The sequence below is a fragment of the Octopus bimaculoides genome, chromosome 5 (genome assembly GCF_046866305.1).
Source record: "Octopus bimaculoides isolate indiv1 chromosome 5, ASM4686630v1, whole genome shotgun sequence".
NCBI lineage: Eukaryota > Metazoa > Mollusca > Cephalopoda > Octopoda > Octopodidae > Octopus > Octopus bimaculoides.
Genome location: NC_142932.1, coordinates 31,697,602 through 31,715,434, shown reverse-complemented (window position 1 = coordinate 31,715,434; position 17,833 = coordinate 31,697,602). Strand labels below are relative to the sequence as shown.

The window sequence follows — 17,833 nt, the reverse complement described above, 5'->3', positions numbered from 1 at the left end:
TACATCTGGATGCCCTTCCTAACACCTACCACTCAATAAGTGTAGTGGATGCTTTTTACGTGCCACCAGCACAGGAGCCAGTCAGGCAGACCTAGCATTGGCCACGTTCGGATGGTGCTTTTTAGATGTCACCCGTAAATAGCACCATTTGAGTGAAATCGTTACCAGCATCGCCTTCTAGCACTTGTGCTGGTGGAACGTTAGAAAACCATTCGAGCAAGGTCACTGCCAGTGCCGCTGGACTGGCTCCCGTGCAGGTGGCATGTAAAAAACACTTTTGAGCATGGCCGTTGCCAGTACCATGTGACTGGCCCTCGTTCCAGTGGCACGTAAAAGCATCCACTACACTCTCGGAGTGGTTGGCATTAGGAAGGGCATCCAGCTATAGAAACTCTGCCAGATCAGATTGGAGCCTGGTGCAGCCTTCTGGCTTGCCAGTCCTCAGTCAAATCGTCCAACCCATGCTAGCATGGAAAGCGAACGTTAAATGATGATGATGATGATGATGACTGGCACAGGAGCCAGTCGTCGGGCACTAGCATTGGCCATGTTTGGATGGTGCTTTTTACGTGCCACATACACCAAAATATTCAATATGTATAAAACAAATGCCAAAACACTTCAGAAGATGACAAATAATCCAAGAAAACAAGTGAGATAAAAAAACAAAACAAAATAAAAACAAAATATAGAAATTATTTTAATTAAAAAAAGTTCAGAGAGAGAGGGATGCCCTACTATACAATATGTATAATTTTATCTCAGGTGAGACAGTTAACGAATGGTGTACAGGTGTGCATAAGGTATAAACCAAAATTGATACATATGCACTCACACACATACACAACACACACACACATGCGTACGTATATACATACGTAAGTACACACATATACACATCTTAAACAATCTGGCTAATTATGTCGCCAATAAAGTTTAAGAGATAACCAGTCGTTAAAAAAACATACTTACAAAGGTGTATGTGTGTGTGTCTATACATGAATGTGTTCCCACATACAGATGTATGTATACCGTATATATATTTACACACATATACACACACACACATACACAGGGCATGAAACATACACACACAAGTTTCATTATATTGCTCTCATTTTTGTTTTTTTTTACAAAAAAAATTTTTTTTTTAACTTTAGTAAACAAAAAAATACAAAATTTAGAAAAATAAAAAAAAAAAAACAAATCAACAAAATGACACCATCCAATCGTCAATTCATTTTTAAAAAAAAAAAAATCTTTTGCACATTTTTAGTTTGTCCCAATCACTTGGACCAACTCTCAGAGTTTGAGGGAAGGGGTACAAAAAAAAAAAAGTGACGTGGGCAATTTTTAAGTTAGTTTTAGACTCGTTATCACCATGGCAACAAGACATCAGGCACAAAGGCATTGGTTAAGATACGTCAAAGTGACAACCAAGGCTTGTTTTTTCAAAGAATGGCAGTAATGAGAAAAGGAGGAAAATATCTGTAAGTTGGCCAATTAACAAATGGGACAGGCCATGCTACAGCAACCTTAGATGCTTATATGCCAACGCACAAATATACCAATATGTAATAATAGTGTGTGTTTATGTATAAATACATGTATGCAAATAGGTGTGTATATATTGTGGATATTGCAACCACCTGATTGAAGAATGAGAGTGCACACGTATATATAAGTATGTGTGTGTGTATGTGTAATATTTAATCCGTAAACGGTAGTCTAACAAAACACATTTTGTCAGGTTAATGCTATGTACTGAATATCTTATTGACTCTCAACTTACCTTTGAGACCTTTTTTCTAAGAGGCTAGACATGGCTGCTTTTCAACATGTCACCCCTGCAATACACACGCACACACACAGACATATATATACATATATACACACACACGTAGATGTTCTATTGTACTGTTTTGGCATATATGCATTTCTCCTCAACCTCTATTAAGCCTCCATGTAAACCAACAGAATATGGTCAATTCTTAACTTTGTTCCATATGCTCAAAAGATTTAAAGAAATAAAGGAAATTTTTTTTTTTAAATGAAATAAAAAAACTGAGCATCAATCCTTCCAATCAAAATTCTTTCTTCACAGAATCTTCCAAAGAATTTTCCAAAAATGTAGTCTTTTTCTCTCCTTTTTTTTTTACTTATAATTTTTTTTTTTGTTAAATTCTTCACAATCGCAACATTTGTAATACTAATCGATGCTTTTTTACTCGTCATCTTTGTCCTTCTGTGGTTTGATATCGCAAGCTTCAAAAAGCTCTTCCGGGGAATAACCAAGCAATCCTTGAAGGTCACAGACAAAACGGTAAACATAGCGCTTGCCTGCCGTCTTGTGGATAATGTTCTTATCGTAATAATACCGCAGACCACGGCTAAGTTTTTCATAGTTCATTTTGGGTTTATTTTTGCGAACACCCCATCTTCGTGCTACCTCATCCGGGTCAGATAATTTGAATTCCCAACCATCACCAGTCCAACTAATGAAATGCTGGCAAGATTTATCTGTGAGCAATTCAAGAAGGAATTGCCAAAGCTGGATTGGGCCACTCCCTGCAAAAGAGAAGATACAATAGTAATGTAGTTCTATATTTAAGAGAAGAGGAATTATGTACATTATTTACATTTGACGGATATTAGGCAAAACATCGCAAAGCTGTGACACGAGGAGATATTGATAAATTGGGTATAGCTGATCATGTATGGAAAAATGGAGACCACCTCCCCCTGTGGGATAAAGTGAAAATAATAGACAGAGAACACCACTGGAAAATATGAAAACTTACGGAAGCAGCACATATGCTAGGACACAACAACCTCCTAAGCGGACAGAGTGCAGATATGAATAGCATATGAGAACCGGTATTAATGAAGGATAGGAAAATATTAGATTTATAAGCCCTAAAATTCACTCCATAATTGCACACAGGCATATTTTCCAGACTGGGAGGTCACAGTTGGAAAATTTTTGATTACAGGTCAATCTGATCATCGACTTAACCCATTTGTCTGTCCCCTCTATGTTTAGCCCCTTGTGGGCAGTAAAGAAATAAGAATGTCATCCATCTTCTCATTCAGGGTTCAAATTACACTGAAGGTGACCTCACCTTTCACCCTTTCAGGGTCAATAAAACGAGTACCAGTTTGATACTGAGGGTTAGTTAATGTAACCAAGTTATACCTTTCCCTGAAAATGCTGGCCTTACCACATGTAAGATGGTGAGCTAACAGAATCGTTAGCACACCAGGTGAAGTGTTTAGCGGCTTTTCACCTCTCATTATAATTTGAGTTCAAATTACGCTCAGGGTGACTTCACCTTCCACCATTTCAGGGTCGATAAAATGAGTACCAGTTAGATACTGAGGGTTAATGTATGCTGAGGTTGACTTTACCCTCCAGAGTCAATAAAATAAATACTAGCCAAGCACTGGGGTCATTGTAATCAACTTAGCCCCTCCCCCAAAAAACTGCTGGCCTTGTGCTGAAATTTGAAACCTTGCATCTTACACACGAAAGGAGAAAACAGAAGCAAACTACACACCTGAGTAGCCAGCCAAAGCGGCTGCCTGGATAACTGGTTTTCCATCGGAACCCGTGTTGGTGTTATCACTTGGAGACGTCTGTAGACTTCGGAAACTTGCAGAATGTAGATTAGTACGCATCTCATTATTCATCGACCAACTTTCTTGGGCGCTAATGTCTTGACCGTATTCCTGAGTGGACCAGGCACATTCGGACTTGATACTTGGTACTGTCTGGTATGGTTGGTGGTCGTAATAGTTGTCACCTGTTACCTCGTGGATATATTGGGCTGTAATTGGAAACAACAAGACATACATTACTGGCGTGATGTCATACATGACAATATATCATCATCATTTAACATACATTTAATAGATGCAGGAGTGGCTGTGTGGTAAGTAGCTTGCTAACCAGCCACATGGTTCTGGGTTCAGTCCCACTGCGTGGCACCTTGGGCAAGTGTCTTCTCCTATAACCTCGGGCCGACCAAAGCCTTGTGAGTGGATTTAGTAGACGGAAACTGAAGGAAGCCCGTCGTATGTATGTATATGTATATATGTGTTTGTGTGTCTGTGTTTGTCCCCGCAACATCGCTTGACAACCGATGCTGGTGTGTTTACGTCCCCATAACTTAGCGGTTTGGCAAAAGAGACCGATAGAATAAGTACTAGGCTCACAAAGAATAAGTCCTGGGGTCGATTTGCTCGACTAAAAGCAGTGCTCCAGCATGGCCGCAGTCAAATGACTGAAACAAGTAAAAGAGTATACATTTTTCTATGTTGGCAAGGATGGATTGGTTTGACTGGAGCTGGTAAATCAGAGCTGCACCAGGCTTCATTCATCTCTTTTGGATTGGTCTCTGTGGCTGGATACCTGCCCTTCCTAATGCCAACCACTCCAGAGAGTACTGGGTGCTTTTTTATGTAGCACCAACATTGTAAAAAGCACAGGCATGGTTAAGTGGTTAGGAAGACTGCATCTCAATCACACAGTTTCGGGTTCTATCCTACAGCACAGGCCATTGAGCAAGTGCTGCTATCTTTACTAATGTGCAAACACACATTACAGGCTTCTTTCAGTTTTCATCAACTCTCAAGGCTTTGGCTGGCCCTGGGCTACAGTAGACATTTTTCCAAGGTGCTGTGCAGTGACATAGAACCCAAGACCAAATGATTTAGAAGCGAGCTTCTTACCACACAGCCACTCCTGTGCCTGTACATCTGTGTATGCATTATTTACTATTATGGGAAGGCACATGACTAAGTGGTTAGGGTGTTCAACTTGTGATCATGAGGTCGTGAGTTCAGTACCTGATAGATAGTGTGTTGTGTCTTGAGCAAGACAATTTATTTCACATTAATCCAATCTACTCAGTTGGTAAAAATGAGTTGTACCAGAAATTCAAAGGGCCAGCCGTGTCACATTCTGTGGAGTACTCAGCCACATGCACGTTAATTTCATGAGCAGGGTGTTTCCATTGATTGGATCACCTAGAACCCTCGTGGTCGTAACCGACGGAGTGCCAGTTAATCACCATTGCAATCACACACACATTCTTACAAAATCTTTTTTTAATTTTTATTTTCATAACTTTAAAGAATTAACGAGACTAATCATTCATGTACACACACACGCATCTTTACACAAACCACACATATGCTTACACCCAGCAATATATGTTCATATGGGTGTTAATTATGTTACTAATTATAAAAGAAACGAGCATACATACATGCATATATATATATATATATATATGTATATATACCACCCACGCACATATTTACAATCACACACCCATGTTGCACACGAAAATAAATGAAAATAAACGAGAAATGTAAATGAGAATAGAAAACATGTTTCAAATTACATTGCTTGGTTTTACATATTTTTTGCACTCAAACCATTCCTATCCTTAGGCACGACTGGGAGTTAAGTAACCTTATACATGTTGGCTCATGAGACCCAAGTCCCTCTAAGTTCATATGTATATTTTACTCGTTTCAGTCATTAGACTGCGGCCATGCTGGGGCAATACCTTGAAGAGTTTTTGGTTGAACGAATCAACCCCCAGCATGTTTTTAAGCCTGGTATTTACTCTATTGGTTTCTTTCACCAAGCTGCTAACTTACTGGGATGTTAACAAACCAACACTGGTTGTCAAGGCGTGCTGGGGGACAAACAGACAGAGACACACTCAAGACATTCTTTCAGTTTCTATCTACTGAGGGTATAGAAGACATTTACCTAAAGTGTCATGCAGTGGGACTGAACTTAGAACTGTCTGGTTGAGAAGCAAAGTGCAGACATGGCTGTGTGGTTAAGAAACTCACTTTGCATCCATGTGGTTTTGGGTTCAGTTCCACTCTGTGTGACACCTTGGGCAAAAAAATGTCAAGAGTTAAATCTTATATGGGCCCTTCTGATGCTTACAGGATTAATCCGAATAAAAGAAGCCGTGACTATGATTTTGACAGATTAGGGGCTGACCTAAAGGCACAGAAATGATCATCATATTACCATTTAAAGTCCAATTTTCATGTTGGCATGGGTTAGACTGTTTTGACAGAGGCTGGCTAGGCAGAAGACTGTGCTAAGCTTCACCGTCAGTTTTGGCAGAATTTTTATGGTTGGATGCCCTTCCTAACACCAACCACCTTACAGAAATCAACATCAGAATTGCGATCAATAATACTGATTCTGGGATCCAAAAATGAAAAGATGGGACGTACCTCGTGAGATATTTTTCGTTGGAATTGGTCGGTACTTGTTTTCCTGAAGAATTGGGTAGAACTCAGGATGGTCGTAGAAGTTGGCATGTTGCTGCTGCATGTTCTCCAGGTTGTGGTAGTCAGAATTATCTTCATACAAATGGTTCACTGGAATCACAGCCTCACCATTCATTTCTGCCATTGTCTGAATAGAATCAGATATCTGGTAGGTTCCTGCACAACCAACAGAGAACATTAAAATGTTAGACTTTTACACTGAATATCCGGAATGTAAAAGTGAAATTTCTACCGAAGACTTTCAATAGAAATATCTATAAAAACCATTCATTTCCTAAAATGCTATTGATACCAGCATTCTTGAAGCTACCATTGATTCCACAATATAAAATATCTCATTTTAAAGAGTTCATATGTAAAACATATCATCATCATCATCATCATTTAGCATCCATTTTTTATTCTGACAAGGCCAGGAACTACATCAGGTTCCATTGTCTGTTTTGGCATGGGTTCTACAGCTGGATGTCCTTCCTAACTTTACAGAGTGTACTGGGTGCTTTTATGTGGCACCAGCATCAACAGGGTCACTAAGTACCTAGCAAGACAGAAATATAATCTTATGGAATAAGTTATATAAAAACTTAAGGTAGCTGTTTTATCAAATTCCACCAAATTTCTGTTGAAAGACACTGCTTTTGTTGCAGTTAATTTTGCAAACAACGAAGAGCTCAGCATAAAAACGAAACAGAGCAAAAAAGAAATTATTTTTAATGTGGTGTTTAAAGTGTTGAGCTGACAGAATCATTAATGCATTGGACAAAATACTTTGCAATGTTTCTTACAGTTCTTAACTGTGAGATACTGTAATAGTGTTGTTGTGTTTTTGTCTTTTCTCTTTTATACTTCATGTCATTGCTTTCTACAGACATAGCAGCAAAAATATTTCTCTAGATTATAAGTTTAATCCACTATTGACCGAATTATGTTCATTCTATCCTTTTGTGTTTGTTGGGTGTTTTTGAAGGAAAATGATTCTAAATTTATTTATTGAGCAAATAAAGGATGGAAAATGAAATTAGACACAACAGAGAAAAATTACACAAATTAGGAATCAAACGTGTAAATATTAATAAGTGACTAACAGACAGACACAAAACCAAGGTCACCATGACCTGAACAGAGACACACAGTATTGTTGTTGTTGTTGTTTAGCTCTGATCAAGTACACCAATGAGATTCTGGCCAAAATGATCCCATCTTTATAATCAGGCTATTGTGTTTAGGACTACATCATCTAATCTGTCCTTCTTTCAAGGAACGACTCCCCTTATTGGTTTGAAACTTTCTTACAGCCATTGTATTGGAATCTTGTGTCCTCACAGGACAAAGCATACATTAACACACACATTACATTATTCCATAGACAACCTACATCCACAGAGGTCTGTGATGTTATTATGGTATATGTGATTGATCATGGCCAACTAGTGTAGTGGCCTACAAAATTCTCTGCCGCCTGTCTATGTAACATACAATTATAAACAGGGGAAATTTTAGCCATGTCTCTGCAGACTGAAAAAAATGATGAACAACCTTAATTGATTTTCAAACCTTATTGAGTTCTCATCAGATGTGTCTACAACATTCTGACAGCCTCCAAGGAAACAAGCAGCCAAACTGTTTATATACTTAACAAATACAGCAGTTACCCTATGCAGGTGTCCCTAATTTGCATACCGAAAGTGTTTAACATTCTATAAATACCAGTGGCCTGTCAACGGGGATCTTAGTCCACACAGTATCAAGGTATGGTATAATATACATGTAACATATGGTATAATTATAAACAGGGCAAATTTTAGCCATGTCTCCACAGACGGAAAAAATGTAGAAACCCCCAAATGGGATATACTTAACAATTGGGCATAGTTGTTTCCTCCTTGTGGAGGAAGGAAGTGACTACGACTTTAATAAGACCTTAACACTTTTTTTTTTTACTTGTTTCAGTCGTTTGACTGTGGCCATGCTGGAGCACCACCTTTAGTTGAACAAATCAACCCCAGGACTTATTCTTTGTAAGCCTAGTACTTATTCTATTGGTCCCTTTTGCTGAACTGCTAAGTTATGGGGATATAAGCACACCAGCATCAGTTGTCAAGCGATGCTGGGGGTGGGGACAAACACACACATCCACTCACAAGGCTTTGGTCAGCCCGAGGCTACAGTAGAAAACACTTGCCCAAGGTGTCACACAGTGGGACAGAACCTGGAACTGTGTGGTTGGTAAGCAAACTACTTACTACACAGCCACTCCTGGTCACATCAATACATTTGATAACTGCAAAGGAATTCCATATAGTTGATGTTAGGGGTTTATTGACTGGGTATTGATTAGTGCATGAAGTATGAGAAGAAGCGCAAATGAAGAGGGAAGACCAGAACCCTGAACAGGCTTAGATGGAAGAAATATAAAACAAGATAGCTCTGTGAAACAGTCTATTAGAGTTTCAGGGTAAAAGGCAGGGTGAGAAAACAGTGCCTGGGTGGGCCATTCTAACCCTCTTTAGTACTTCGATTACTCTGTCGAGAGTAATGTTTATTTATTCACACCATTTTGAATTAATCCTGCAATATCTCAGTTTTGAGACTTTGATTGGACACTAAACTCGGCTTGCAAAGACCTGTTGGGGCAAGTGAAAGCGAAATCGTGATGGCACCTGTACCAGTGGAGCGCTAAGAGCAGTGTCCGAGCGGGATCGTTGCCAGAGCACCTGTCTGGCTTCCGTGCCAGAGGCATGTAAATAGCACCATTTGAGCGTGATCGTTACCAGCGTCACCTTCCTGGCACATGAAAAGACATTCGAGTGAGGTCGTTACTAGTGCCGTTGGACTGGCTCCTGTGCAGGTAGCACGTAAAATACACCATTTTGAGCGTGGCTGTTGCTAGTACCGCCTGACTGGCCTTCGTGCCGGTGGTACATAAAAGCACCCACTACATTCTCAGAGTGGTTAGCATTAAGAAGGGCATCCAGCTATAGAAACTCTGCCAGATCAGATTGGAACCAGGTGTAGCTATCTGGTTCACCAGTCCTCAATCAAATTGTCCAACATGGAAAGCGGACGTTAAACGATGATGATGATGATGATGATTTCCACCTGTTTCATTCAATTTTTAAAATGAAGAATTTAGTAGAATAACTGCTACCTGGCCAAAATATTCCACCTGTTTTATATTCAAACTGTTCAGATCCAGCCTCTCACACCTATCCCACAATGTCATTCTAAAAGTAAACAGTCACATCACTGAAGTCTGTCTCATGGTTACAAGATATTCCATGTTAATAAATAATATGAGAACTGAAGGGTTAAGCAGGAAGTTCATATAGAACTAGGGACGGTTGCAGACAGGATGGTATCAAAAGGGCCAAGAAGGAAGAATATGAAACAGAATTGCTGACCTTCTGGTATATAGGGTTGGCCATTACCATTGTTGTTATTAGCCATATGTAATTGGTGAGGCATGGAGAGGTCACTGTGATAGTCTGAAAAAAAGCATAAAAGAAGAAAAAAAAAACCTTTTAAGGAATTGGGTTTAAAACTGTTATCTGTGTGAAAGAAGGAAAGGAATTGGTAACTGTGAATGTGACTGCTCCGATGGGATAAGTTCTAAGACGTTTCCTCTGCAGAAACTGCGAAGTAAATGGAGAAACAAAGGAGGGAGAGGGGGAGAATAAAAATAACAACAACTAAAACAATGAGAACAACAACAATGACAAGAACAATATTCATTGTGAAATGTGTTGTTAGTAAGAGGGGGTAGCAGAAACAGGGTTAGGGTGGGGATGGAGTGGGGATTTGTATTGAGAAGCTGAACACAAAGTCAATTTACTGACCAACATTGGAAACCAAGAAACTAAATGAAATGAAACTTTTGGAAACCAATGGGGGAAGAATTTAAAGAACTAAAAGAATGGTTGCAAATAATGGCATCCAAGACCTAAAGGGATTTCCTCTTTTCAAAACTAGTTTCAGAGGAATAATCTATATTTATTTAATAGGAGGGTTTCTAGAAGAAATCAGTTAAGACCAACTGCCACGAGGAATGAAGAATATAACGTTTCCAATTTTTGTCTTTCATCAGAGAAAGAAAGGAAATGGTTTTGTCATTTGGTTGGCATCAAGAAAGGAATTTGGTTATAGGAAATTTACTTCCACAAATTCTGTCTGACTCATGCAATTATGGAAAAGTAGACATTAAAAGAACTGATGTTACAGTAAGCTGGCCATGCTACAGCAGCCAAGTGATAAAACCATTTTCTTTCTTTTTGTTTGTTAATCTCTGATGAGAGATGGAAACTTGAAACATTTGATTCGTAACTCCTCAAGACACCTTTTCTTTCAACTCTCCAATTGATTTTTAAGTGTTGCAGACAGACCCTCACTAAATTCCTCAAAGTGTCAATTTAGCCTTATATTAATTTAAAATGATGTACTCTGAAAGTTTGGCAGTCACACACATCAGTTATTCACTCAAGCTAAAATGTCAAGAGTAATTAATTACAAAAAAAATGAAGAAATGATTAAGGAAAATAAATAAAATTGTCAGTAAATAAAAAAAAAGAGCTTTACAACTACTTATTGTTTTCTTATCTAAAGAGTGGATAGATAGGGGAAGTAACTCACTATTCTGTTGGAGATAGTTGTCGCTGATATCTGGCATGCACACAGGCTCACTAAAGTTTGGAGGCACATTGCAGAGAAAGGCTCTTTCCTGGCTTGCTTCTGAAATGGGAACAAAACAGATTTTTTTTTTCTTTCTTTCTTTCTAATTGATTTCACCCAGATCAGGAAGAATTAGGAGAGTGATAATATCAAGGGACTTAAGCTGGTAAATAATATACGAGGAGGTGAGAAAGTCGTTCAACTATTTCACTTAATATGTAACTGGAAATTAGGGAGTCAAACAAAAATCATTTTCATCGTAGAAAATGCAAAAGACACACACACAAACATACACAAATATTGGACATATATAGTTAAAAAAAAAAATGGCAGTTTAGAAATTTAGTTGGATTTTACCTCAAGCTTTTGAGTTGGGAAACGGCTAACATCTGATGTTGTTCACAGTGAAACTCAAGATCCACCCAGGAACATTAAAAGACCCTTTTGTTATCCAAGACTTAGCACAAGTAAATTCCTCAAAGGTAAATTCTGAGCATTGAAATGTTTTATCAAATTAAATAAGGTTTACTGTTTCTTGTTCATTTTATCAACTGAATTCAAATTTGGCTGCCAGACATTTTGGCCAGCATCTGGTACCATTCCATATTTACTCTTTCGTAAGTTTAGTATGAGATGCCAAAGTATTCTGTTGAATACTAAAAAATAATCCTAGATCAGATGTATATAATATTTAATAAGAATTTGATCTTGCACATCATAGTCACATTTACTTTTATAAGCACTGTGTTGTTTGCTATATCCTTTACAAACCAAGGAATTTAGAAAGAGAGAGCTGTGCTTTACCGAGTTGATAAAAATGGCCAGAAAATACTGTTTGATTATACAAGATTAAACAGGATATAAATAGATATCTTGAAAATGACGGAGCAATGGAAATTGAATTATGCTCGTTTTTATTTTTTTTCTTGTCAATCCTAAGAGAAAGCCACCTTTGAACTAAATATTTTTTAGTGATTCTTTTCAGCCATTGACAGAGAAATTCCCTGAAGCTATCCATGTTCTGTGTCACAGTATTCAAAAATGCAGTCTGCTTGGCAGCAAACTTCTATACAACTGTTCAGTTCAGAAACTGACCATTGAATTTTTACTTCCCCGTTTCTTTTCACTGAGACCTTTATAAACAATTTTTTTCCCAAACTTTTTATTTCTAGTTTAGAAATCAATACATACATACATACATACATACACACATACACATTCATTGTTGTACAAGATCATTTGTTTGGTTGTAACAACTTATAAGTAATTTGTAACAATAAACAGTGAAATGTCGATACAGAAGTTAAGATCTGGTTATTATTTACTTATTAGGAGTGGCTTATCGCAATGGTATAAGATATACACATCGATAAGATAGAGCAAATATTTCACCAAAGCAGTGGAATTTCCACCATGTATATTTAACATAATACTAATGACAATTATAACATTAACAGTAATAGTAGCAGTGACAACTGCAATATTTTTTTTTTTAAATGATTAATAATGACAGGAGTATTAATATGAAATGGTAATATTTATAATATTTATCTCTACTTAGAAGTGGATGTTGTGTTAGAACACAGAATACTGCATTACTTATCACGAGAAAGCCTCTCGTATGAACTTGTGGTGCATATAAGCACTCATGTATATATCGCTAGTGGGATATAATCGTCTGCTGCCACCACTAGATGGAGTCCAGTCCTCAAGATGTTGGATAGGAGAAGTACCAGGTTAGAATACTAAACAAAGGCAGGGAGAGTAATCTTGTTACAAGGCCAGCAATTTTGAGGGGAGGGGCATATAAGTTAAGTACATCAACCTTGGTGGAATTTGAACTCAGAATGTGAAGAGCTGGAAGAAATGCTGTTATGTATTTTGCCTGACATGTTAATGATTCAGCCAGCTCATTGCCATAATAATAATAATAATAATAATAATAATAATAATAATAATAACAATTCTTCACAAAGGTAAACAGACAAGATAAAGAGTGCAATGCGATTGCAATATTTTATTGGTTGAATGATATTTCAACAGTAAGCTTGTCTTTGTCGAGTTTAAATAAAATGTGATAAAAATTCAAATCTAAAGTATAAACGAGAGCAACCAGTGTATTTGAATGGTACAAAATCCATTGGCCCAGGGTTGGGCTCAACATAGGGGTCTAGCGAAATTACAGTTTTTGCATTTTATTTCTTCTTACAGTTGGCTTGTCAGCCCTGTTAGTTTTTGCTAGCCCCTGGTGTAGAACCCAATCCTGAGACAATGGATTTTGTGCCATTCAAAAACACTGATTGCTCTAACTCATATTTAAGATTTGAATTTCTATAATTTTTAATTTTCATCACATTTTATTTTGAACTTGACAAAGACAGGATTTCTGTTGAAATATCGTTTAACCCCAAAAATATCTATTGCAATCACATTGCGCTCTTCGTCTTGTCTAATAATAATAATAACGATAATAAAGAGAAGAGAGCATTATTGCTGTGAATTTCCTATCATTTTTTCCCCTTTATCTTCTTTGTTTACCATTTTTTTCCTTTTTCTCTGTCTTTCTTACCCTGACTTTGTAAACGAACAATCTGCTGTGTTTATTTTAATGGCCTACCAATGAATGTATACAACGAGTTTCTCGGTCCTAGGTGTCAGGAAGACACTTGGCAAGAAATGGAAACAGAATTAAAAGAAGATAATAATGATAATAATAATAATCCTTTCTACTAAAGGCACAAGGCTTGAAATTTTGGAGGAAGGGCTAGTCAATAACATTGACTCCAGTGCATGACTGGTGCTTATTTTATCAAATTTTCTGAGTTCAAAGAGCAGACATTAACTAAGAGAGTTGGTGGTGGTGGTCATGAATGGGAGATGTTAAAAGTATAAAGTTGAAACGATGATGATGATGATGATTTATTCAAGCTTCTGTAATATTTTTCTACAAGTGACATGAGAGAGAGAGTGAGAGTGAGAGTGAGAGAGAGTGAGTGAGACAGTAAGAGAGAGAGAGAGAGAGATGTTGAAAGCTTACTGGATATGTAGAAGAGGGGGGGAAATGGCTAGGAGTGGGGGTAGAGGGAAGAACCACACAAGGTATCTATCCTATCTGCCCCTCCTCCATCTCCACAGCTCATCATTCCCTCTTCCCTCTCTCCGTCTACCCCCCACCCGACCCCGACTTTAAGATAATGGGCAACATGGAACCATTAAGCTGTGTTAAGGCTGGCTGTCCTATAATTGGTAACTAGATCAAACTTGTGCATTAAAAACATTACACTATAAAGTTCAAGGAAGGGACGGAAGATTCTGTCTGTGTGTGTGTGTGTGTGTGCATATATGTACATGAGCATACATACACACACACACACACACACACGGATACTCACACATACAAACAAATCCACCCACAATAGCCCCTCTCTATAATTACACCATTCCAGACAGCAGTGGTGGTGGTGGTGGTGGTGCAGAAGGGAAACTAGTGAGATGGAGAAAAAAAGAGAGAGAAAAAAATCCTCCACTTAATTGCTACCCAGCATGCCTTGCACACTTCCACACCCAAATCTGAAGAGGGACATATTCATTATATTTTAAGCAGCTCACTACATGTATGAGTGTGTGTGTATAGATGAATGTGTGTGTAAGTATATATATGGGTGCATGTGTTAATATGTATGAGTGTCCACACACACGTGTGTGTGTGTGTTTGATTAACTGGTGGTAGGGCTTGTTGCTATATACCACTTTGCCTACCACAACCATTACTGAAGCAGCCCACATTAGGAAGTATCTAGATGTCCTTACCTACCTCAACTAAAACTGTAGCAGCTGGTGCTTAGTAGTTCTCAGTACAGCGTGACTTTTACCAACCCTTCAGAATATGCTGAAGTAACCCAGAGGTAGCCCATCCTAGATGCTGCCAAAATCAGAGTTTAGCAATGTTGATTACAGTCGAGGCAGCCCTGAGGTAGCCCAGACTACATGCTGTTCAGACCCTTATGTACCATGTACTAGCCTTGAACAGATTTGGGGCAGCCCTAAGGTAGCCCATTCTAGATGCTGCCAAGATCAGAGTTTAGCAACGTTGGATTACAATTGAGGCAGCCCTGAGGTAGCTCAGATTATTTGCTATTTAGGTCATCGTTGTAGCTGCCTTGAATTGAGGCAGCCCAGACAAGATGTTCAAACCCTTATATACCATGTACTAGCTTTGAACAGAATTGGGACAGCCCTAAGGTAGCCCACTCTAGATGCTGCCAAGATCAGAGTTTAACAATGTTGATTACAGTTGAGGGAGCCCTGAGGTAGCCCAGACTATTTGTTATTCAGGTCATCGTCGTAGCTGCCTTGAATTGAGGCAGCCCAGACTACATGCTGTTCAGAGCCTTATGTACCATGTACTAGCCTTGAATAGAATTGGGGCAACCCTAAGGTAGCCCAGATTAGATGCTCTTCAGACCAATGATGAACCAGCCTTGAAAAGAATTGAGGCAGCCTTGAGGTGGTTCCCAACAGATGCACCTCAGACATCTGAATCAGACTTATCATTTATTAGCTTTAATACTTATGCTTCAGTGACATTTACATGTGTGTGTGTGTGTATGTGTGGATATGTCAGGGCATCGTGTGTATGGAGATGTGCCAATAAAGCCCATCCCAAGTGTTCAGTAGTAAAAAAATAAATAAGATAAGATAAAATAAAGCAAAAAAAACAAAAAAACTATGTCACCAGTGAAATAAAAGCAACAACTACCACCACCACAACCCTTTGACCAATTATCTTCTGCTAATAAACAAAACTAGGGTAAAATAGATCTTCAGGGCAAAACTAGAAATTCCTAGCATACAACAACAACAATAAAACTAACCACTTGTTCATCTTTCAAGAAGTAAACATTCCTATAAAATAAACAAACAAGGCATTCAGATTTCTGGGAGTAGGGAACAGTTAAAATTTATACAGGCTCAGTTCTTCACCGATTCCTTATTTTATCAACTCCAGCAGGATTAAGGCAGAGTCAGGTTCAAATACAGAATACGGAATGAATGCGGCGAAATGCTTAGTGGCATTCCGTCTGTCTTTATGTTCTGAGTTCAAATTCCGCTGAGGTCGGCTTTGGCTTTCATCCTTTGGGAGTCGATAAATTAAGTAGCAGTTGTGTACTGGAGTCGATCTAATTGACTGGCCCCCTCCACCCAAATTTCGGGCCTTGTGCCTAGAATAGAAAAGAATACAGAATATGAAGGCACAGGTGTGACTGTGTGGTAAGAAGTTTGCTTCTCAACCACATGGTTCTGGGTTCAGTCCCACTGCATGATACCCTGGGCAAGTGTCTTCTACTATAGCCTTGCGCCGACAATGCATGGCTCAATTCAACAATTGAACCCATGATCTAATGACTAAGTGCCAAGGTAGCCCATTAAATAAAATGATTAAAAAAACCCCCAAAAAACTGGATTTCTGACTATAGGACACACTACTGGGCATGCTCATATTAGAAGCTGTATGAATTGGGTTGCTAGCCCTGGTGGTGGTGGTGGTGGTGGAATAGATGAGTTTCGAGTGTTGATATGTGTTGGGGGTGGGTGGGACTGGAGCTGTGTACTACTGTAGATGGGTTGTTTGGTTCATTAGGTACAGCAGACACTTTGGCAGTTGAAAGGGAAAAGGAAACATCTGAACCGGTGTCAGGAAGAGAATGAGAGAACAGTTTGTAAGTACATAGCTCATAGCTCCATCTGGAGTCAGCAATGTAACTAATAACCGCCCCTCCCCTCCACACATACATACATCTTCTTGTAACTAATACTAATTAATTAACGAAATGGCTGCATGGAGTATTTTGAACACTGGCCAGATTGCTGTAAGTGAGGACAGACAGAGCAGTGCGGAGGAATGATATGTTGGTGCAACACAACTCGGGGCTCATAGGGAACAAGGATAAGATGACTGTGAGTATGTGTGCACCATCGTCATCATTTATTGTCCATGTTCATACGGACATGGATTTAATGGTTCAAAGAGATCCAGCTATCCACAAGGCTGCATGGAACTCAAATGTCAGCTATGACGTGGTTTCTATGACCAGATGCCCTTCCTAGCACCAACCAGTTTACATTGGGTACAAGGGGATTTTTCCATGCCATCTGCATTATTGAAGTTCTCAAGTAATTCACAAAACAGGAAAAAAAAAAAAAAAAAAAAACCCACAGGAAAAGGGAGTATTTGAAAGGGGGAAGTGGTTTTCTGCCAAGTGTTGAGGGGTTAAAGTATGATAAAGGGACAAGGGACAAAAAACAAGCACAGGTGTCTTGCTATTGAGAAGATTACCTGTTACAACAAACAGCAGCTAAAACTCCCTGAAATCATATTTAACCCTATTTTAAAAAAAACAAAAAACAAAGGACAGAATAGCGTTATATAAAATGTAGTCCTAGATACAGGGAAAAAGACAAGATGATCACTTTGGATCATAGGTATTTTGCTTGATAAAGGCTGACCTAGGGCTAAACTAAAACCTTATACTTTTAAAACTGTTCAACTTATGAACCAACAGCAAGTACCAATAAATAACTTGAAGGATGGATCTGCTTTAAACAATGACCATTCAGTGAATGCTGATACAAAGTAAAGATGCTTGCACCTTGTAGCATTCCACATCATCATCATCGTTTCACGTCTGCTTTCCATGCTTGCATGGGTTGGATAATTTGACTGAGGACTGGTGAACCAGATGGCTACACCAGGCTCCAATCTGATTTGGCAGAGTTTCTACAGCTAGATGCCCTTCCTAATGCCAACCACTCCGAGAGTGTAGTGGGTGCTTTTACGTGC

General features: G+C 38.7%; 1 protein-coding gene across 9 annotated transcripts in view; it reads right to left on the bottom strand.

Annotated features, from left to right (window-relative positions):
- Positions 1 to 684: 684 nt before the first annotated feature.
- Positions 685 to 17,833, bottom strand: part of LOC106878581 (protein c-ets-1-A) — a 208,469-nt gene continuing 191,320 nt past the window's right edge. For 2 of the 9 annotated variants that reach the window (XM_089352150.1, XM_089352153.1), the window contains 5 exons: positions 10,954 to 11,052; positions 9,729 to 9,812; positions 6,271 to 6,483; positions 3,558 to 3,827; positions 685 to 2,568 (listed from right to left, as the gene is read on the bottom strand). In XM_089352150.1, coding sequence (XP_089208276.1) covers positions 2,225 to 2,568; positions 3,558 to 3,827; positions 6,271 to 6,483; positions 9,729 to 9,812; positions 10,954 to 11,052 — 1,010 coding nt within the window. In that variant the 3' untranslated portion in view covers positions 685 to 2,224. The remainder of the gene's footprint in view (positions 2,569 to 3,557; positions 3,828 to 6,270; positions 6,484 to 9,728; positions 9,813 to 10,953; positions 11,053 to 17,833) is intronic. The other 7 variants (XM_089352151.1, XM_089352154.1, XM_052967849.2 and 4 more) reach the window with 5 other exon arrangements.